Source organism: Nerophis lumbriciformis, linkage group LG39, assembly GCF_033978685.3.
Source record: "Nerophis lumbriciformis linkage group LG39, RoL_Nlum_v2.1, whole genome shotgun sequence".
Classification (NCBI taxonomy): domain Eukaryota; kingdom Metazoa; phylum Chordata; class Actinopteri; order Syngnathiformes; family Syngnathidae; genus Nerophis; species Nerophis lumbriciformis.
The window spans coordinates 4,622,963-4,638,615 of NC_084586.2; the positions used below are offsets into that span (position 1 = coordinate 4,622,963).

A 15,653-nucleotide genomic window follows, 5' to 3' on the forward strand; every position below is an offset into this window, starting at 1 on the left:
TTCTAGTTTGGTGTGGGTTCACAGTGTGGCGCATATTTGTAACAGTGTTAAAGTTGTTTATACGGCCACCCTCATTGTGACCTGTATGGCTGTTGACCAAGTATGCCTTGCATTCACTTACAGTGGGGCAAAAAAGTATTTAGTCAGCCACCGATTGTGCAAGTTCTCCCACTTAAAATGATGACAGAGGTCTGTAATTTTCATCATAGGTACACTTCAACTGTGAGAGACAGAATGTGAAAAAAAATCCAGGAATTCGCATTGTAGGAATTTTAAAGAATTTATTTGTAAATTATGGTGGAAAATAAGTATTTGGTCACTTCAAACAAGGAAGATCTCTGGCTCTCACAGACCTGTAACTTCTTCTTTAAGAAGCTCTTCTGTCCTCCACTCGTTACCTGTATTAATGGCACCTGTTTGAACTCGTTATCTGTATAAAAGACACCTGTCCACAGCCTCAAACAGTCAGACTCCAAACTCCACTATGGCCAAGACCAAAGAGCTGTCGAAGGACACCAGGAAAATAAATGTAGACCTGCACCAGACTGTGAAGAGTGAATCTACAATAGGCAAGCAGCTTGGTGTGAAAAAATCAACTGTGGGAGCAATTATCAGAAAGTGGAAGACATACAAGACCACTGATAATCTCCCTCAATCTGGGACTCCACGCAAGATCTCATCCCGTGGGGTCAAAATGATCATGAGAACGGTGAGCAAAAATCCCAGAACCACACGGGGGGACCTGGTGAATGACCTGCAGAGAGCTGGGACCAAAGTAACAAAGGTTACCATCAGTAACACACTACGCCGACAGGGAATCAAATCCTGCAGTGCCAGACGTGTCCCCTGCTTAAGCCAGTGCATGTCCAGGCCCGTCTGAAATTTGCCAGAGAGCACATGGATGATACAGCAGAGGATTGGGAGAATGTCATGTGGTCAGATGAAACCAAAATAGAACTTTTTGGTATAAACTCAACTCGTCGTGTTTGGAGGAAGAAGAATACTGAGTTGCATCCCAAGAACACCATACCTACTGTGAAGCATGGGGGTGGAAACATCATGCTTTGGGGCTGTTTTTCTGCTAAGGGGACAGGCCGACTGATCCGTGTTAAGGAAAGAATGAATGGTGCCATGTATCGTGAGATTTTCAGTCAAAACCTCCTTCCATCAGTGAGAGCTTTGAAGATGAAACGTGGCTGGGTCTTCCAGCATGACAATGATCCCAAACACACCGCCCGGGCAACGAAGGAGTGGCTCCGTAAGAAGCATTTGAAAGTCCTGGAGTGGCCTAGCCAGTCTCCAGACCTCAACCTCATAGAAAATCTGTGGAGGGAGTTGAAAGTCCGTGTTGCTCGGCGACACCCCCAAAACATCACTGCTCTCAAGAAGATCTGCATGGAGGAATGGGCCAAAATACCAGCTACTGTGTGTGCAAACCTGGTAAAGACCTATAGTAATCGTTTGACCTCTGTTATTGCCAACAAAGGTTATATTACAAAGTATTGAGTTGAATTTTTGTTATTGACCAAATACTTATTTTCCACCATAATTTACAAATAAATTCTTTAAAAATCCTACAATGTGAATTCCTGGATTTTTTTTCCACATTCTGTCTCTCACAGTTGAAGTGTACCTATGATGAAAATTACAGACCTCTGTCGTCATTTTAAGTGGGAAAACTTGCACAATTGGTGGCTGACTAAATACTTTTTTGCCCCAATGTATGTATGTTTAAATGCCGCATATATTATGTGACTGGGCCGTATGGAGGAAAAGCGGAGGTGACGACAGGTTGTAGAGGACGTTAAAGGCAGTGCCTTTAGGGCACGCCCCCAATACTGTTGTCCGGGTGGAAATCGGGAGAAATTCGGGAGAATGGTTGCCCCGGGAGATTTTCGGGAGGGGCACTGAAATTCCGGAGTCTCCCGGGAAAATCGGGAGGGTTGGCAAGTATGGCAATAGATCTCCTGAAGGAAAGAAAAAGGATCACAAGTTTGTTTTAAGACACCAAACTTCACCATACGAGCAAGTATAGCTGAAATAAGTTTTAATTGCCTATTTCAAGATCACTTTTAAGTAGAGATGTCCGATAATATCAGCCTGCCGATATTATCGGCCGATAAATGCTTTAGGATGTAATATTGGAAAGTATCGGTATCGTTTTTTTTATTATCTGTATCGGTTTTGTTGTTGTTGTTTTTTTTATCCATCCATCCATCCATCCATCCATCTTCTTCCGCTTATCCGAGGTCGGGTCGCGGGGGCAGCAGCCTAAGCAGGGAAGCCCAGACTTCCCTCTCCCCAGCCACTTCGTCCAGCTCCTCCCGGGGGATCCCGAGGCGTTCCCAGGCCAGCCGGGAGACATAGTCTTCCCAACGTGTCCTGGGTCTTCCTCGTGGCCTCCTACCGGTCGGACGTGTCCGAAACACCTCCCTAGGGAGGCGCTCGGGTGGCATCCTGACCAGATGCCCGAACCACCTCATCTGGCTCCTCTCGATGTGGAGGAGCAGCGGCTTTACTTTGAGCTCCCCCCGGATGACAGAGCTTCTCACCCTATCTCTAAGGGAGAGCCCCGCCACCCGGCGGAGGAAACTCATTTCGGCCGCTTGTACCCGTGATCTTGTCCTTTCGGTCATAACCCAAAGCTCATGACCATAGGTGAGGATGGGAACGTAGATCGACCGGTAAATTGAGAGCTTTGCCTTCCGGCTCAGCTCCTTCTTCACCACAACGGATCGATACAGCGTCCGCATTACTGAAGACGCCGCACCGATCCGCCTGTCGATCTCACGATCCACTCTTCCCTCACTCGTGAACAAGACTCCGAGGTACTTGAACTCCTCCACTTGGGGCAAGATCTCCTCCCCAACCCGGAGATGGCACTCCACCCTTTTCCGGGCGAGAACCATGGACTCGGACTTGGAGGTGCTGATTCTTTTTGTTTTTTTTATTTTATTTTATTTTTTTTATTAAATCAACATAAAAAACACATGATACACTTACAATTAGTGCACCAACCCAAATAACCTCCCTCCCCCATTCACACTCATTCACACAAAAGGGTTGTTTCTTTCTGTTATTAATATTCTGGTTCCTACATTATATATCAATATATATCAATACAGTCTGCAAGGGATACAGTCCGTAAGCACACATGATTGGTCCACTAATAGTACTAACCTTTAACAGTTACTTTGACTAATTTTCATTTATTACTAGTTTCTATGTACCGGTAACTGTTTTTATATTGTTTTACTTTCTTTTTTATTCAAGAAAATGTTTTTCATTTATTTATCTTATTTTTTTTTTTTTAAATGACCTTATCTTCACCATACCTGGTTGTCCAAATTAGGCATAATAATGTGTTAATTCCACGACTGTATTTTTTGGTATCGGTTGATATCGGTATCGGTTGATATCGGTAATTAAGGGTTTGGTCAATATCGGAATATCGGATATCGGCAAAAAGCCATTATCGGACATCCCTACTTTTAAGTTTTTAAAGCTTAAATATAATGTCTTATTTCAAGAAATCTTACCAATACAGTTTTGACTTGTTCCATTGGCAGATTTTTTTGCCCATAACAAGCAAAAAGAACTATTTTCAGTGCAATATTATTGCAGTCCATCCTATCATTGTCCCGTGTCAATATAGCCATACTATCACAGTATATGCTTAAAGATCATTTTTACGAGTTTTAACTACAAACCCCGTTTCCATATGAGTTGGGAAATTGTGTTAGATGTAAATATAAACGGAATACAATGATTTGCAAATCCTTTTCAACCCATATTCAATTGAATGCACAACAAAGACAAGATATTTGATGTTCAAACTCATAAACTTTTTTTTTTTTTTTGCAAATAATAATTAACTTAGAATTTCATGGCTGCAACACGTGCCAAAGTAGTTGGGAAAGGGCATGTTCACCACTGTGTTACATGGCCTTTCCTTTTAACAACACTCAGTAAACGTTTGGGAACTGAGGAGACACATTTTTTTAAGCTTCTCAGGTGGAATTCTTTCCCATTCTTGCTTGATGTACAGCTTAAGTTGTTCAACAGTCCGGGGGTCTCCGTTGTGGTATTTTAGGCTTCATAATGCGCCACACATTTTCAATGGGAGACAGGTCTGGACTACAGGCAGGTCAGTCTAGTACCCGCACTCTTTTACTATGAAGCCACGTTGATGTAACACGTGGCTTGGCATTGTCTTGCTGAAATAAGCAGGGGCGTCCATGGTAACGTTGCTTGGATGGCAACATATGTTGCTCCAAAACCTGTATGTACCTTTCAGCATTAATGGCGCCTTCACAGATGTGTAAGTTACCCATGTCTTGGGCACTACTACACCCCCACACCATCACACATGCTGGCTTTTCAACTTTGCGCCTATAACAATCTGGATGGTTCTTTTCCTCTTTGGTCCGGAGGACACGACGTCCACAGTTTCCAAAAACAATTTGAAATGTGGACTCGTCAGACCACAGAACACTTTTCCACTTTGCATCAGTCCATCTTAGATGAGCTCAGGCCCAGCGAAGCCGACGGCGTTTCTGGGTGTTGTTGATAAACGGTTTTCGCCTTGCATAGGAGAGTTTTAACTTGCACTTACAGATGTAGCGACCAACTGTAGTTACTGACAGTGGGTTTCTGAAGTGTTCCTGAGCCCATGTGGTGATATCCTTTACACACTGATGTCGCTTGTTGATGCAGTACAGTCTGAGGGATCGAAGGTCACGGGCTTAGCCGCTTACGTGCAGTGATTTCTCCAGATTCTCTGAACCCTTTGGTGATATTACGGACCGTAGATGGTGAAATCCCTAAATTCCTTGCAATCGCTGGTTGAGAAAGGTTTTTCTTAAACTGTTCAACAATTTGCTCACGCATTTGTTGACAAAGTGGTGACCCTCACCCCATCCTTGTTTGTGAATGACTGAGCATTTCATGGAATCTACTTTTATACCCAATCATGGCCAGAGGTGGGTAGAGTAGCCAGAAATTGTACTCAAGTAAGAGTACTGTTACTTTAGAGATTTATTACTCAAGTAAAAGTAAGGAGTAGTCACCCAAATATTTACTTGAGTAAAAGTAAAAAGTATGTTGTGAAAAAACTACTCAAGTACTGAGTAACTGATGAGTAACATACACACTCATATCATATATATATATATATATATATATATATATATATATATATATATATATATATATATATATATATATATACATACATACATATACATTGATATATACAGTATATAATTTATAAGTATTTATTTTGCTGTTTTTGTTTACATGTTAAAGATGTTTTAATGAATATACATGCATGTTTAACATATAGATTCCTTTCTTTAATGAAGACTAGAATATAAGTTGGTGTATTACCTGATTCTGATGACTTGCGTTGATTGTAATCAGACAGTCGTGATGATAACGTCCACGTTTTCAAATGGAGGAGAAGAAAAGTTCCTCCTTTCTGTCTAATACCACATGAAAGTGGTGGGTTTTTGGCATCCTATTTGTCCAGCTTCCATATTCGTTTTTATACACTTTACAAGAAATATATTGGCGTCAAACTCCGTAGCTTGCTAGCTTGTTTGCGCTGGCTTTCGGAGACTCTTGTTTTGAAAGCGCAGGCACGATGGCGCGGCACTTTTATTGTGAAGACAGGAACGTCCTCATGTGCGGTCAGTCTTGAGGCTTTTGACGGTACGGTTGAAATAAATCAAGTATCTTTTTTCCTTCACACTTTTGATTGATTGATTGGAACTTTTATTAGTAGATTGCACAGTACAGTACATATTCCGTACAATTGACCACTAAATGGTAACACCCCAATAAGTTGTTTCAACTTGTTTAAGTCAGGTCATGTGACCACCTGGCTCTGTTTGATTGGTCCAACGTCACCAGTGACTGCATCTGATTGGTGGAACGAAGTGAAACGTCACCAGTAAGGCAGGCACTATGAAGGTCTGTCTGACAGACCAAAACAAACAAAGCGTGCATTAACAGATCGATAAAAATTAGTAGCGAGTAGCGAGCTGAATGTAGATAAAAGTAGCGGAGTAAAAGTAGCGTTCCTTCTCTATAAATATACTTAAGTAAAAGTAAAAGTATGTTGCATTAAAACTACTCTTAGAAGTACAATTTATCCCAAAAGTTACTCAAGTAGATGTAATGGAGTAAATGTAGCGCGTTACTACCCACCTCTGATCATGGCACCCACCTGTTCCCAATTTGCCTGTTCCAAATAAGTGTTTGATGAGCATTCCTCAACTTTATCAGTATTTATTGCCACCTTTCCCAACTTCTTTGTCACGTGTTGCTGGCATCAAATTCTAAAGTTAATGATTATTTGCAACAAAAAAAAATGTTTATCAGTTCAAACATCAAATATGTTGTCTTTGTAGCATATTCACCTGAATATGGGTTGAAAAGGATTTGCAAATCATTGTATTCCGTTTATATTTACATCTAACACAATTTCCCAACTCATCGTCGATCATAATATTTTATTAGAGCGTATCAAAACACGTATTGGTATGTCAGACTTAGCTTTGTCGTGGTTTAACTCTTATCTTACTGACAGGATGCAATGCGTCTCCCATAATAATGTGACCTCGGACTATGTTAAGGTAACGTGCGGAGTTCCTCAGGGTTCGGTTCTTGGCCCTGCACTCTTTAGTATTTACATGCTGCCGCTAGGCGACATCATACGCAAATACGGTGTTAGCTTTCATTGTTATGCTGATGACACCCAACTCTACATGCCCCTAAAGCTGACCAACACGCCGGATTGTAGTCAGCTGGAGGCGTGTCTTAATGAAATTAAACAATGGATGTCCGCTAACTTCTTGCAACTCAACGCCAAGAAAACGGAAATGCTGATTATCGGTCCTGCTAAACACCGACATTTATTTAATAATACCACCTTAACATTTGACAACCAAACAATTACACAAGGCGAATCAGTAAAGAATCTGGGTATTATCTTCCACCCAACTCTCTCGTTTGAGTCACACATTAAGAGTGTTACTAAAACGGCCTTCTTTCATCTCCGTAATATCGCTAAAATTCGTTCTATTTTATCCACTAGCGACGCTGAGATCATTATTCATGCGTTCGTTACGTCTCGTCTCGACTATTGTAACGTATTATTTTCGGGGCTCCCTATGTCTAGCATTAAAAAATTACAGTTGGTACAAAATGCGGCTGCTAGACTTTTGACAAGAACAAGAAAGTTTGATCATATTACGCCTATACTGGCTCACCTGCACTGGCTTCCTGTGCACTTAAGATGTGACTTTAAGGTTTTACTACTTACGTATAAAATACTACACGGTCTAGCTCCGTCCTATCTTGTCGATTGCATTGTACCATATGTCCCGGCAAGAAATCTGCGTTCAAAGAACTCCGGCTTATTAGTGATTCCCAGAGCCCAAAAAAAGTCTGCGGGCTATAGAGCGTTTTCTATTCGGGCTCCAGTACTATGGAATGCCCTCCCGGTAACAATTAGAGATGCTACCTCAGTAGAAGCATTTAAGTCCCATCTTAAAACTCATTTGTATACTCTAGCCTTTAAATAGCCCCCCTGTTAGACCAGTTGATCTGCCGTTTCTTTTCTTTTCTCCTCTGCTCCCCTTTTCCTTGAGGGGCGGGGGTGCACAGGTCCGGTGGCCATGGATGAAGTGCTGGCTGTCCAGAGTCGGGACCCGGGGTGGACCGCTCGCCTGTGCATCGGCAGGGAACATCTCTGCGCTGCTGACCCGTCTCCGCTCGGGATGGTGTCCTGCTGGCCCCACTATGGACTGGACTCTTACTATTATGTTGGATCCACTATGGACTGGACTCTCACAATATTATGTCAGACCCACTCGACATCCATTGCTTTCGGTCTCCCCTAGAGGGGGGGGGGGGTTACCCACATATGCGGTCCTCTCCAAGGTTTCTCATAGTCATTCACATCGACGTCCCACTGGGGTGAGTTTTTCCTTGCCCGTATGTGGGCTTTGTACCGAGGATGTCGTTGTGGCTTGTGCAGCCCTTTGAGACACTTGTGATTTAGGGCTATATAAATAAAGATTGATTGATTGATTGATTGATATGGAAACGGGGTTTGTATCTTAAATAAAATCTTCGTTATAAATCTAGCGAACGTTCCAAAAACGCATTAGTAACGAGTGTCCTTTCACTGCAGTATTGATCTACCGTGCTGCTGATGAGCTTGTGTCGGCTCCATCCGTGCGTCACAAGTGTAGTCAGCGCCGCAGCATGGAGGTCCGGATAACGGCAGAGGGGCGGGTAGAAGCTGCTGACCTCGTCCCTGGAAGAACCAGGCCCCTGAACGCTTGCAGACCTGCAGGAGCGCACACAGTCAGCTGGGTGGAGTGGGTTCTGTTCGGCTCTCCACACACACACACACACACAACTCACTTCTTGATGTTCGCTGCAGATTCTGCACAGCCACGTGGAAGCGGAGCCGCTGTTGCTTTGCGCGCGGCAGCGAGTACACACATGCTGCGGAGAGAAGCACATTGATGACGGAAACCTTTTTTGAACCTTTAAGTTTCCTATGCTGGCAGCCAGGTAGAAATGCCAAAAAAAACGTTGTCGCACGTACTTTTGTGCAGTGCGCACAGAGGACGGCCGTGACCCCCGCCGTCCCAAAAGCCGAACCACAGACAAAACAGCGAGAGTGTCCGTCCCCGCACGCCGTCTTCCTGATGTCGTCCAGGTGGCTGGAGAGGCGACTGGAGCAAACACAAACACATCAGGAACGTGTGCCACATGTCCAAACGTGATGGGACGTCTCACTCTATACGCTGCTGCTCCATGGCCTCCATCTTGGCGGCACGGGCCAACACGCCATTGATGATCTCCTTCTCCTCGTCAGTGAGCTCCTCCCCTGGGGCGCCGCCTGACCCGCTCATCGTCCACAGGATGTGTTGGACCCTGAAAGCAACACAACTTAGTCCAGGGGTGTCCAAAGTGTACATTTTTTTACAGCCTCCGGCACATTCTTTTTTTTTTCTTCTTTTTTTTTTTTTTTTTTTCTTTTTTTTTTTTTTGTCCTGTCCAGCTTCTCAGGCAAATCATATAGTTGATGTAGATGCCCATGTCGGCTGTTCAGATTTACTTTACAAAAGAGAAGTGTAGGATACTTCTCTTGTTGCCTTATTTGTATTTGACTTTATTAAATGTATTTATATTATCATTTAGTGCAGCCGGGCCGGAGCAGGAGGGGATAGAAAGAGAAAAAAAAAGAAGACAGAGGGGGAAATTGTGGGGACAAGAGGGGGATTAGACAGAGAGACAAAAACAACAACAGCAAACAACAACAACAACAACAATAGAGCAACATCAGCAAATACGACATGTACAAATATGATGGTAAAAGTAATAGCAAATAAGCAGTTAGCGAAAAATAAAAAATAATACAGAAATGACAATGAGCATTATTACACTACAAATGGATCAATACAAATACCAATAGAAATAGCGCTATTGATAATGAACAATACCAATAATTTACCTTTATTATCAACAATACAGTTGTTTAAATGCAACAATACATATACGTAATGATAACTTGAGATACGAAAGAATGCAGAAAAATGGAGGGGGAGAAAGAGAAGCAACCTACATTAACCTTGTAGATTGTTATAGTCACAATAGGTTAAGCTTTGTCAGTGTGCCATGTGTTACACCCAGTTTACCCTAGGGCAACAACGTTAATATATGTTTGATGAAACGTGATTATGTGCATGAGTGTAAGTATGCATATGTACTTGTATATGTACAGAATGTGTATATGTGTTTGTACAATGAATGTATATGTACAGAATGTGTATATGTGTTTGTACAGTGAATGTATATGTACAGTATGTGTATGTGTATGTTTGTATATTGAATGTGCGTGTGGATGTACGAACATTAGGTAGGTAAATATGTACTGTATTTGTGTATGTATGTGGGAGCGTAGGTACCTATGTACGTATGTGAGCATATGTGAATTTGCATGTACAATACATTCGACTCCCAGAGTGCGTGGGAGCCAGAGCACGGCCCCATCACCCCCGAGAGCCCAACCCACAAACAGGAGGCGTGGTGCCCAGGGAACCAGGGACCACCGCCCCCACGCAGCCAAGCCGGCCAGCGACAGGAACCCCAGAGCCCGACCCACCGTACCGCCCACAAGGGCCAGCAGCAGGCCGCAGACAGACGCACCCGGCAGAGGACAGGGCACGAGAAAAGCAGGGGACAGCCAGACCCCAAGCCAGCGAGAGACCACACCCCACACGGGCAGAAAGGCGAGACGCCCCGCCCGAGGGACCCAGAGACTCCCCGCAACCGGACGGGAAGACCGCCCCCGCCCCACCGGCAACCGGGCCCCCACGAGCCCACCCCCCACCCCCGGAGAGCGCGGCGAGGCCAGCCCCCGGCCACCCCACCCAAACCGGCCGCCGCAGGACCACCCAGGCACAGGGCCACGGGAACCACCCACCCCACCCGCAGGGACCCCAACGATGGAGATGGAACAACCAGCAACCGCCCCGCCGAGCCCCCCCCCCCCTGAGGGAGGGGAAAATTAAAAAATAATATTAATAAAATATATTAAAAAATAAATAAATAAATAAATTAATTAATTAATTAATTTAAAAAAAAAAGAATTAAAAGAAGATCACAGACATGCTGACAAACAAGGTCACTACCCCAGCAACTGGCACATTCTAAATATATTGAAAAAAACCAAAAAAAAACATAAAAAAGTGAAATAAAAGAGCACACAAGTGAAATGTAGTGATTTAAAAGTTGCAATGTTGACTCTAAAAGTTGCCATGTAGCTGTTTTTTCTTTAAAACTGTCATTACTCACCAAATAATAATGAATCAAAATCAACGTTGTTATGACTTATTGGCTTATTCAAGGCTTCACATCAAAAAATTACACTTTCAAATATTTGTGGCGCGCAGCTAATTTTTTAACGGCCTCCGGCACATTCTAAATCAATCAATCAATCAATGTTTATTTATATAGCCCTAAATCACAAGTGTCTCAAAGGGCTGCACAAGCCACAACGACATCCTCGGTATAGCCCACATAAGGGCAAGGAAAAACTCACCCCAGTGGGACGTCGATGTGAATGACTATGAGAAACCTTGGAGAGGACCGCATATGTGGGTAACCCCCCCCTTCTAGGGAGACCGAATGCAATGGATGTCGAGTGGGTCTAACATAATATTGTGAGAGTCCAGTCCATAGTGGATCCAGCATAACAGAAAGAGTCCAGTCCACAGTGGGGTCAGCAGGAAACCATCCCGAGCGGAGACGGGTCAGCAGCGCAGAGATGTTCCCAACCAATATACAGGCGAGCGGTCCACCCCGGGTCCCGACCCCGGACAGCCAGCACCCCATCCATGGCCACCGGATCTGTGTGTCTTCCCCTCCACAAGGGATAGGGGGGAGCAGAGGAGAAAAGAAAAGAAACGGCAGATCAACTGGTCTAAAAAAAGGGGGGCTATTCAAAGGCTAGAGTATACAAATGAGTTTTGAGATGGGACTTAAATGTTTCTACTGAGGTAGCATCTCTAATTGTTACCTAAAGATAATATAAAAAAAACAAAAACATAAAAAATTGAAATAAAAGAGCGCACAGGTGAAATGTAATAATAAAAAGTTGCAATGTTGACGTAGCTGTTTTTTCTTTAAAACTGTCATTACTCACCAAATAATAATGAATCAAAATCAACGTTGTTATGAATTATTGGCCTATTCAAGGCTTCACATAAAAAAAAATTCCACTTTCAAATATTTGTGGATCGCAGCTAGTTTTTTAACGGCCTCCGGCACATTCTAAAAATAATATAAAAAAAACAAAAACATAAAAAAGTGAAATAAAAGAGCACACAAGTGAAATGTAATAAGTTAGAATGTTGACTTAAAAAGTTGCCATGTAGCTGTTTTTTCTTTAAAACTGTCATTACTCACCAAATAATAATGAATCAAAATCAATGTTGTTATGAATTATTGGCCTATTCAAGGCTTCACATCAAAAAATTCGACTTTGAAATATTTGCGGCCCGCAGCTAATTTTTTAACAACCTCCGGCACATTTTGAAAATATTGGGGAAAAAAACAAAATCATAAAAAAAGTGAAATAAAAGAGCGCACAGGTGAAATGTAATGATTTAAAAGTTACAATGTTGACGTAGCTGTTTTTTCTTTAAAACTGTCATTACTCACCAAATAATAATGAATCAAAATCAATATTGTTATGAATTATTGGCCTATTCAAGGCTTCACATCAAAAAATTCGACTTTTAAATATTTGCGGCCCGCAGCTAATTTTTTAACAACCTCCGGCACATTTTGAAAATATTGGGGAAAAAAACAAAATCATAAAAAAAGTGAAATAAAAGAGCGCACAGGTGAAATGTAATGATTTAAAAGTTACAATGTTGACGTAGCTGTTTTTTCTTTAAAACTGTCATTACTCACCAAATAATAATGAATCAAAATCAATATTGTTATGAATTATTGGCCTATTCAAGGCTTCACATCAAAAAATTCGACTTTTAAATATTTGCGGCCCGCAGCTAATTTTTTAACAACCTCCGGCACATTTTGAAAATATTGGGGAAAAAAACAAAATCATAAAAAAAGTGAAATAAAAGAGCGCACAGGTGAAATGTAATAATAAAAAGTTGCAATGTTGACTCTAAAAGCTGCCATGTAGCTGTTTTTTCTTTAAAACTGTCATTACTCACCAAATAATAATGAATCAAAATCAACGTTGTTATGACTTATTGGCCTATTCAAGGATTCACATCAAAAAATTCCACTTTCAAATATTTGCGGCCCGCAGCTAATTTTTTAACAAACTCCGGCACATTCTAAAAATATTGGGGAAAAAAACAAAAACATAAAAAAAGTGAAATAAAAGAGCTCACAGAGTCAACATTGCAACGTTTTATTATTACATTTCACCTAATAACGCAAAGCTGCCACGTAGCTGTTTTTTCTTTAAAACTGTCATTAAACTCACCAAATAATAATGAATCAAAATCAACGTTGTTATGAATTATTGGCCTAGTCAAGGCTTCACATAAAAAAAATTCCACTTTCAAATATTTGTGGATCGCAGCTAGTTTTTTAACGGCCTCCGGCACATTCTAAAAATAATATAAAAAAAACAAAAACATAAAAAAGTGAAATAAAAGAGCACACAAGTGAAATGTAATAAGTTAGAATGTTGACTTAAAAAGTTGCCATGTAGCTGTTTTTTCTTTAAAACTGTCATTACTCACCAAATAATAATGAATCAAAATCAACGTTGTTATGAATTATTGGCCTATTCAAGGCTTCACATAAAAACAATTCCACTTTCAAATATTTGTGGATCGCAGCTAGTTTTTTAACGGCCTCCGGCACATTCTAAAAATAATATAAAAAAAACAAAAACATAAAAAAGTGAAATAAAAGAGCACACAAGTGAAATGTAGTGATTTAAAAGTTGCAATGTTTACTCTAAAAGTTGCCATGTAGCTGTTTTTTCTTTAAAACTGTCATTACTCACCAAATAATAATGAATCAAAATCAACGTTGTTATGACTTATTGGCTTATTCAAGGCTTCACATCAAAAAATTACACTTTCAAATATTTGTGGCGCGCAGCTAATTTTTTAACGGCCTCCGGCACATTCTAAAGATAATATAAAAAAACCAAAAACATAAAAAATTGAAACAAAAGAACGCACAGGTGAAATGTAATAATAAAAAGTTGCAATGTTGACGTAGCTGTTTTTTCTTTAAAACTGTCATTACTCACCAAATAATAATGAATCAAAATCAACGTTGTTATGAATTATTGGCCTATTCAAGGCTTCACATAAAAAAAATTCCACTTTCAAATATTTGCGGCCTGCAGCTAATTTTTTAACAGTCTCCGGCATATTAGAAAAACAATATAAAAAAACAAAAACATTAAAAAGCGAAATAAAAGAGCGCACAAGTGAAATGTAATGATTTAAAAGTTACAATGTTGACGTAGCTGTTTTTTCTTTAAAACTGTCATTACTCACCAAATAATAATGAATCAAAATCAATATTGTTATGAATTATTGGCCTATTCAAGGCTTCACATCAAAAAATTCGACTTTTAAATATTTGCGGCCCGCAGCTAATTTTTTAACAACCTCCGGCACATTTTGAAAATATTGGGGAAAAAAACAAAATCATAAAAAAAGTGAAATAAAAGAGCGCACAGGTGAAATGTAATAATAAAAAGTTGCAATGTTGACTCTAAAAGCTGCCATGTAGCTGTTTTTCCTTTAAAACTGTCATTACTCACCAAATAATAATGAATCAAAATCAATATTGTTATGAATTATTGGCCTATTCAAGGATTCACATCAAAAAATTCCACTTTCAAATATTTGCGGCCCGCAGTTAATTTTTTAACAAACTCCGGCACATTCTAAAAATATTGGGAAAAAAAACAAAAACATAAAAAAAGTGAAATAAAAGAGCACACAAGTGAAATGTAATAAGTTAGAATGTTGACTTAAAAAGTTGCCATGTAGCTGTTTTTTCTTTAAAACTGTCATTACTCACCAAATAATAATGAATCAAAATCAATGTTGTTATGAATTATTGGCCTATTCAAGGCTTCACATAAAAAAATTCCACTTTCAAATATTTGCGGCCTGCAGCTAATTTTTTAACAGCATATTAGAAAAATAATATAAAAAAACAAAAACATTAAAAAGCGAAATAAAAGAGCACACAAGTGAAATGTAATGATTTAAAAGTTACAATGTTGACGTAGCTGTTTTTTCTTTAAAACTGTCATTACTCACCAAATAATAATGAATCAAAATCAATATTGTTATGAATTATTGGCCTATTCAAGGATTCACATCGAAAAATTCCACTTTCAAATATTTGCGGCCCGCAGCTAATTTTTTAACAAACTCCGGCACATTCTAAAAATATTGGGGAAAAAAACAAAAACATAAAAAAAGTGAAATAAAAGAGCGCACAGGTGAAATGTAATAATAAAAAGTTGCAATGTTGACTCTAAAAGCTGCCATGTAGCTGTTTTTTCTTTAAAACTGTCATTACTCACCAAATAATAATGAATCAAAATCAATATTGTTATGAATTATTGGCCTATTCAAGGATTCACATCAAAAAATTCCACTTTCAAATATTTGCGGCCCGCAGCTAATTTTTTAACAAACTCCGGCACATTCTAAAAATATTGGGAAAAAAAACAAAAACATAAAAAAAGTGAAATAAAAGAGCTCACAGAGTCAACATTGCAACGTTTTATTATTACATTTCACCTAATAACGCAAAGCTGCCACGTAGCTGTTTTTTCTTTAAAACTGTCATTAAACTCACCAAATAATAATGAATCAAAATCAACGTTGTTATGAATTATTGGCCTAGTCAAGGCTTCACATAAAAAAAATTCCACTTTCAAATATTTGTGGATCGCAGCTAGTTTTTTAACGGCCTCCGGCACATTCTAAAAATAATATAAAAAAAACAAAAACATAAAAAAGTGAAATAAAAGAGCACACAAGTGAAATGTAATACGTTAGAATGTTGACTTAAAAAGTTGCCATGTAGCTGTTTTTTCTTTA

The 15,653-nt window shown here is 40.0% G+C and overlaps 1 protein-coding gene across 2 annotated transcripts in view; it reads right to left on the bottom strand.

Annotated features, from left to right (window-relative positions):
- The window catches only part of rph3aa (rabphilin 3A homolog (mouse), a), a 70,536-nt gene that overhangs the window by 20,768 nt on the left and 34,115 nt on the right, over positions 1–15,653 (bottom strand). Inside the window, exons 2-5 of one of the 2 annotated variants that reach the window (XM_061931690.1) lie at positions 8,818–8,955; positions 8,624–8,753; positions 8,437–8,520; positions 8,212–8,359 (exon numbers count right to left, since the gene is read on the bottom strand). In XM_061931690.1, coding sequence (XP_061787674.1) covers positions 8,212–8,359; positions 8,437–8,520; positions 8,624–8,753; positions 8,818–8,933 — 478 coding nt within the window. In that variant the 5' untranslated portion in view covers positions 8,934–8,955. Of the gene's footprint in view, positions 1–8,211; positions 8,360–8,436; positions 8,521–8,623; positions 8,754–8,817; positions 8,959–15,653 lie in introns of those variants that run through there. The other variant, XM_072912672.1, reaches the window with a different exon arrangement.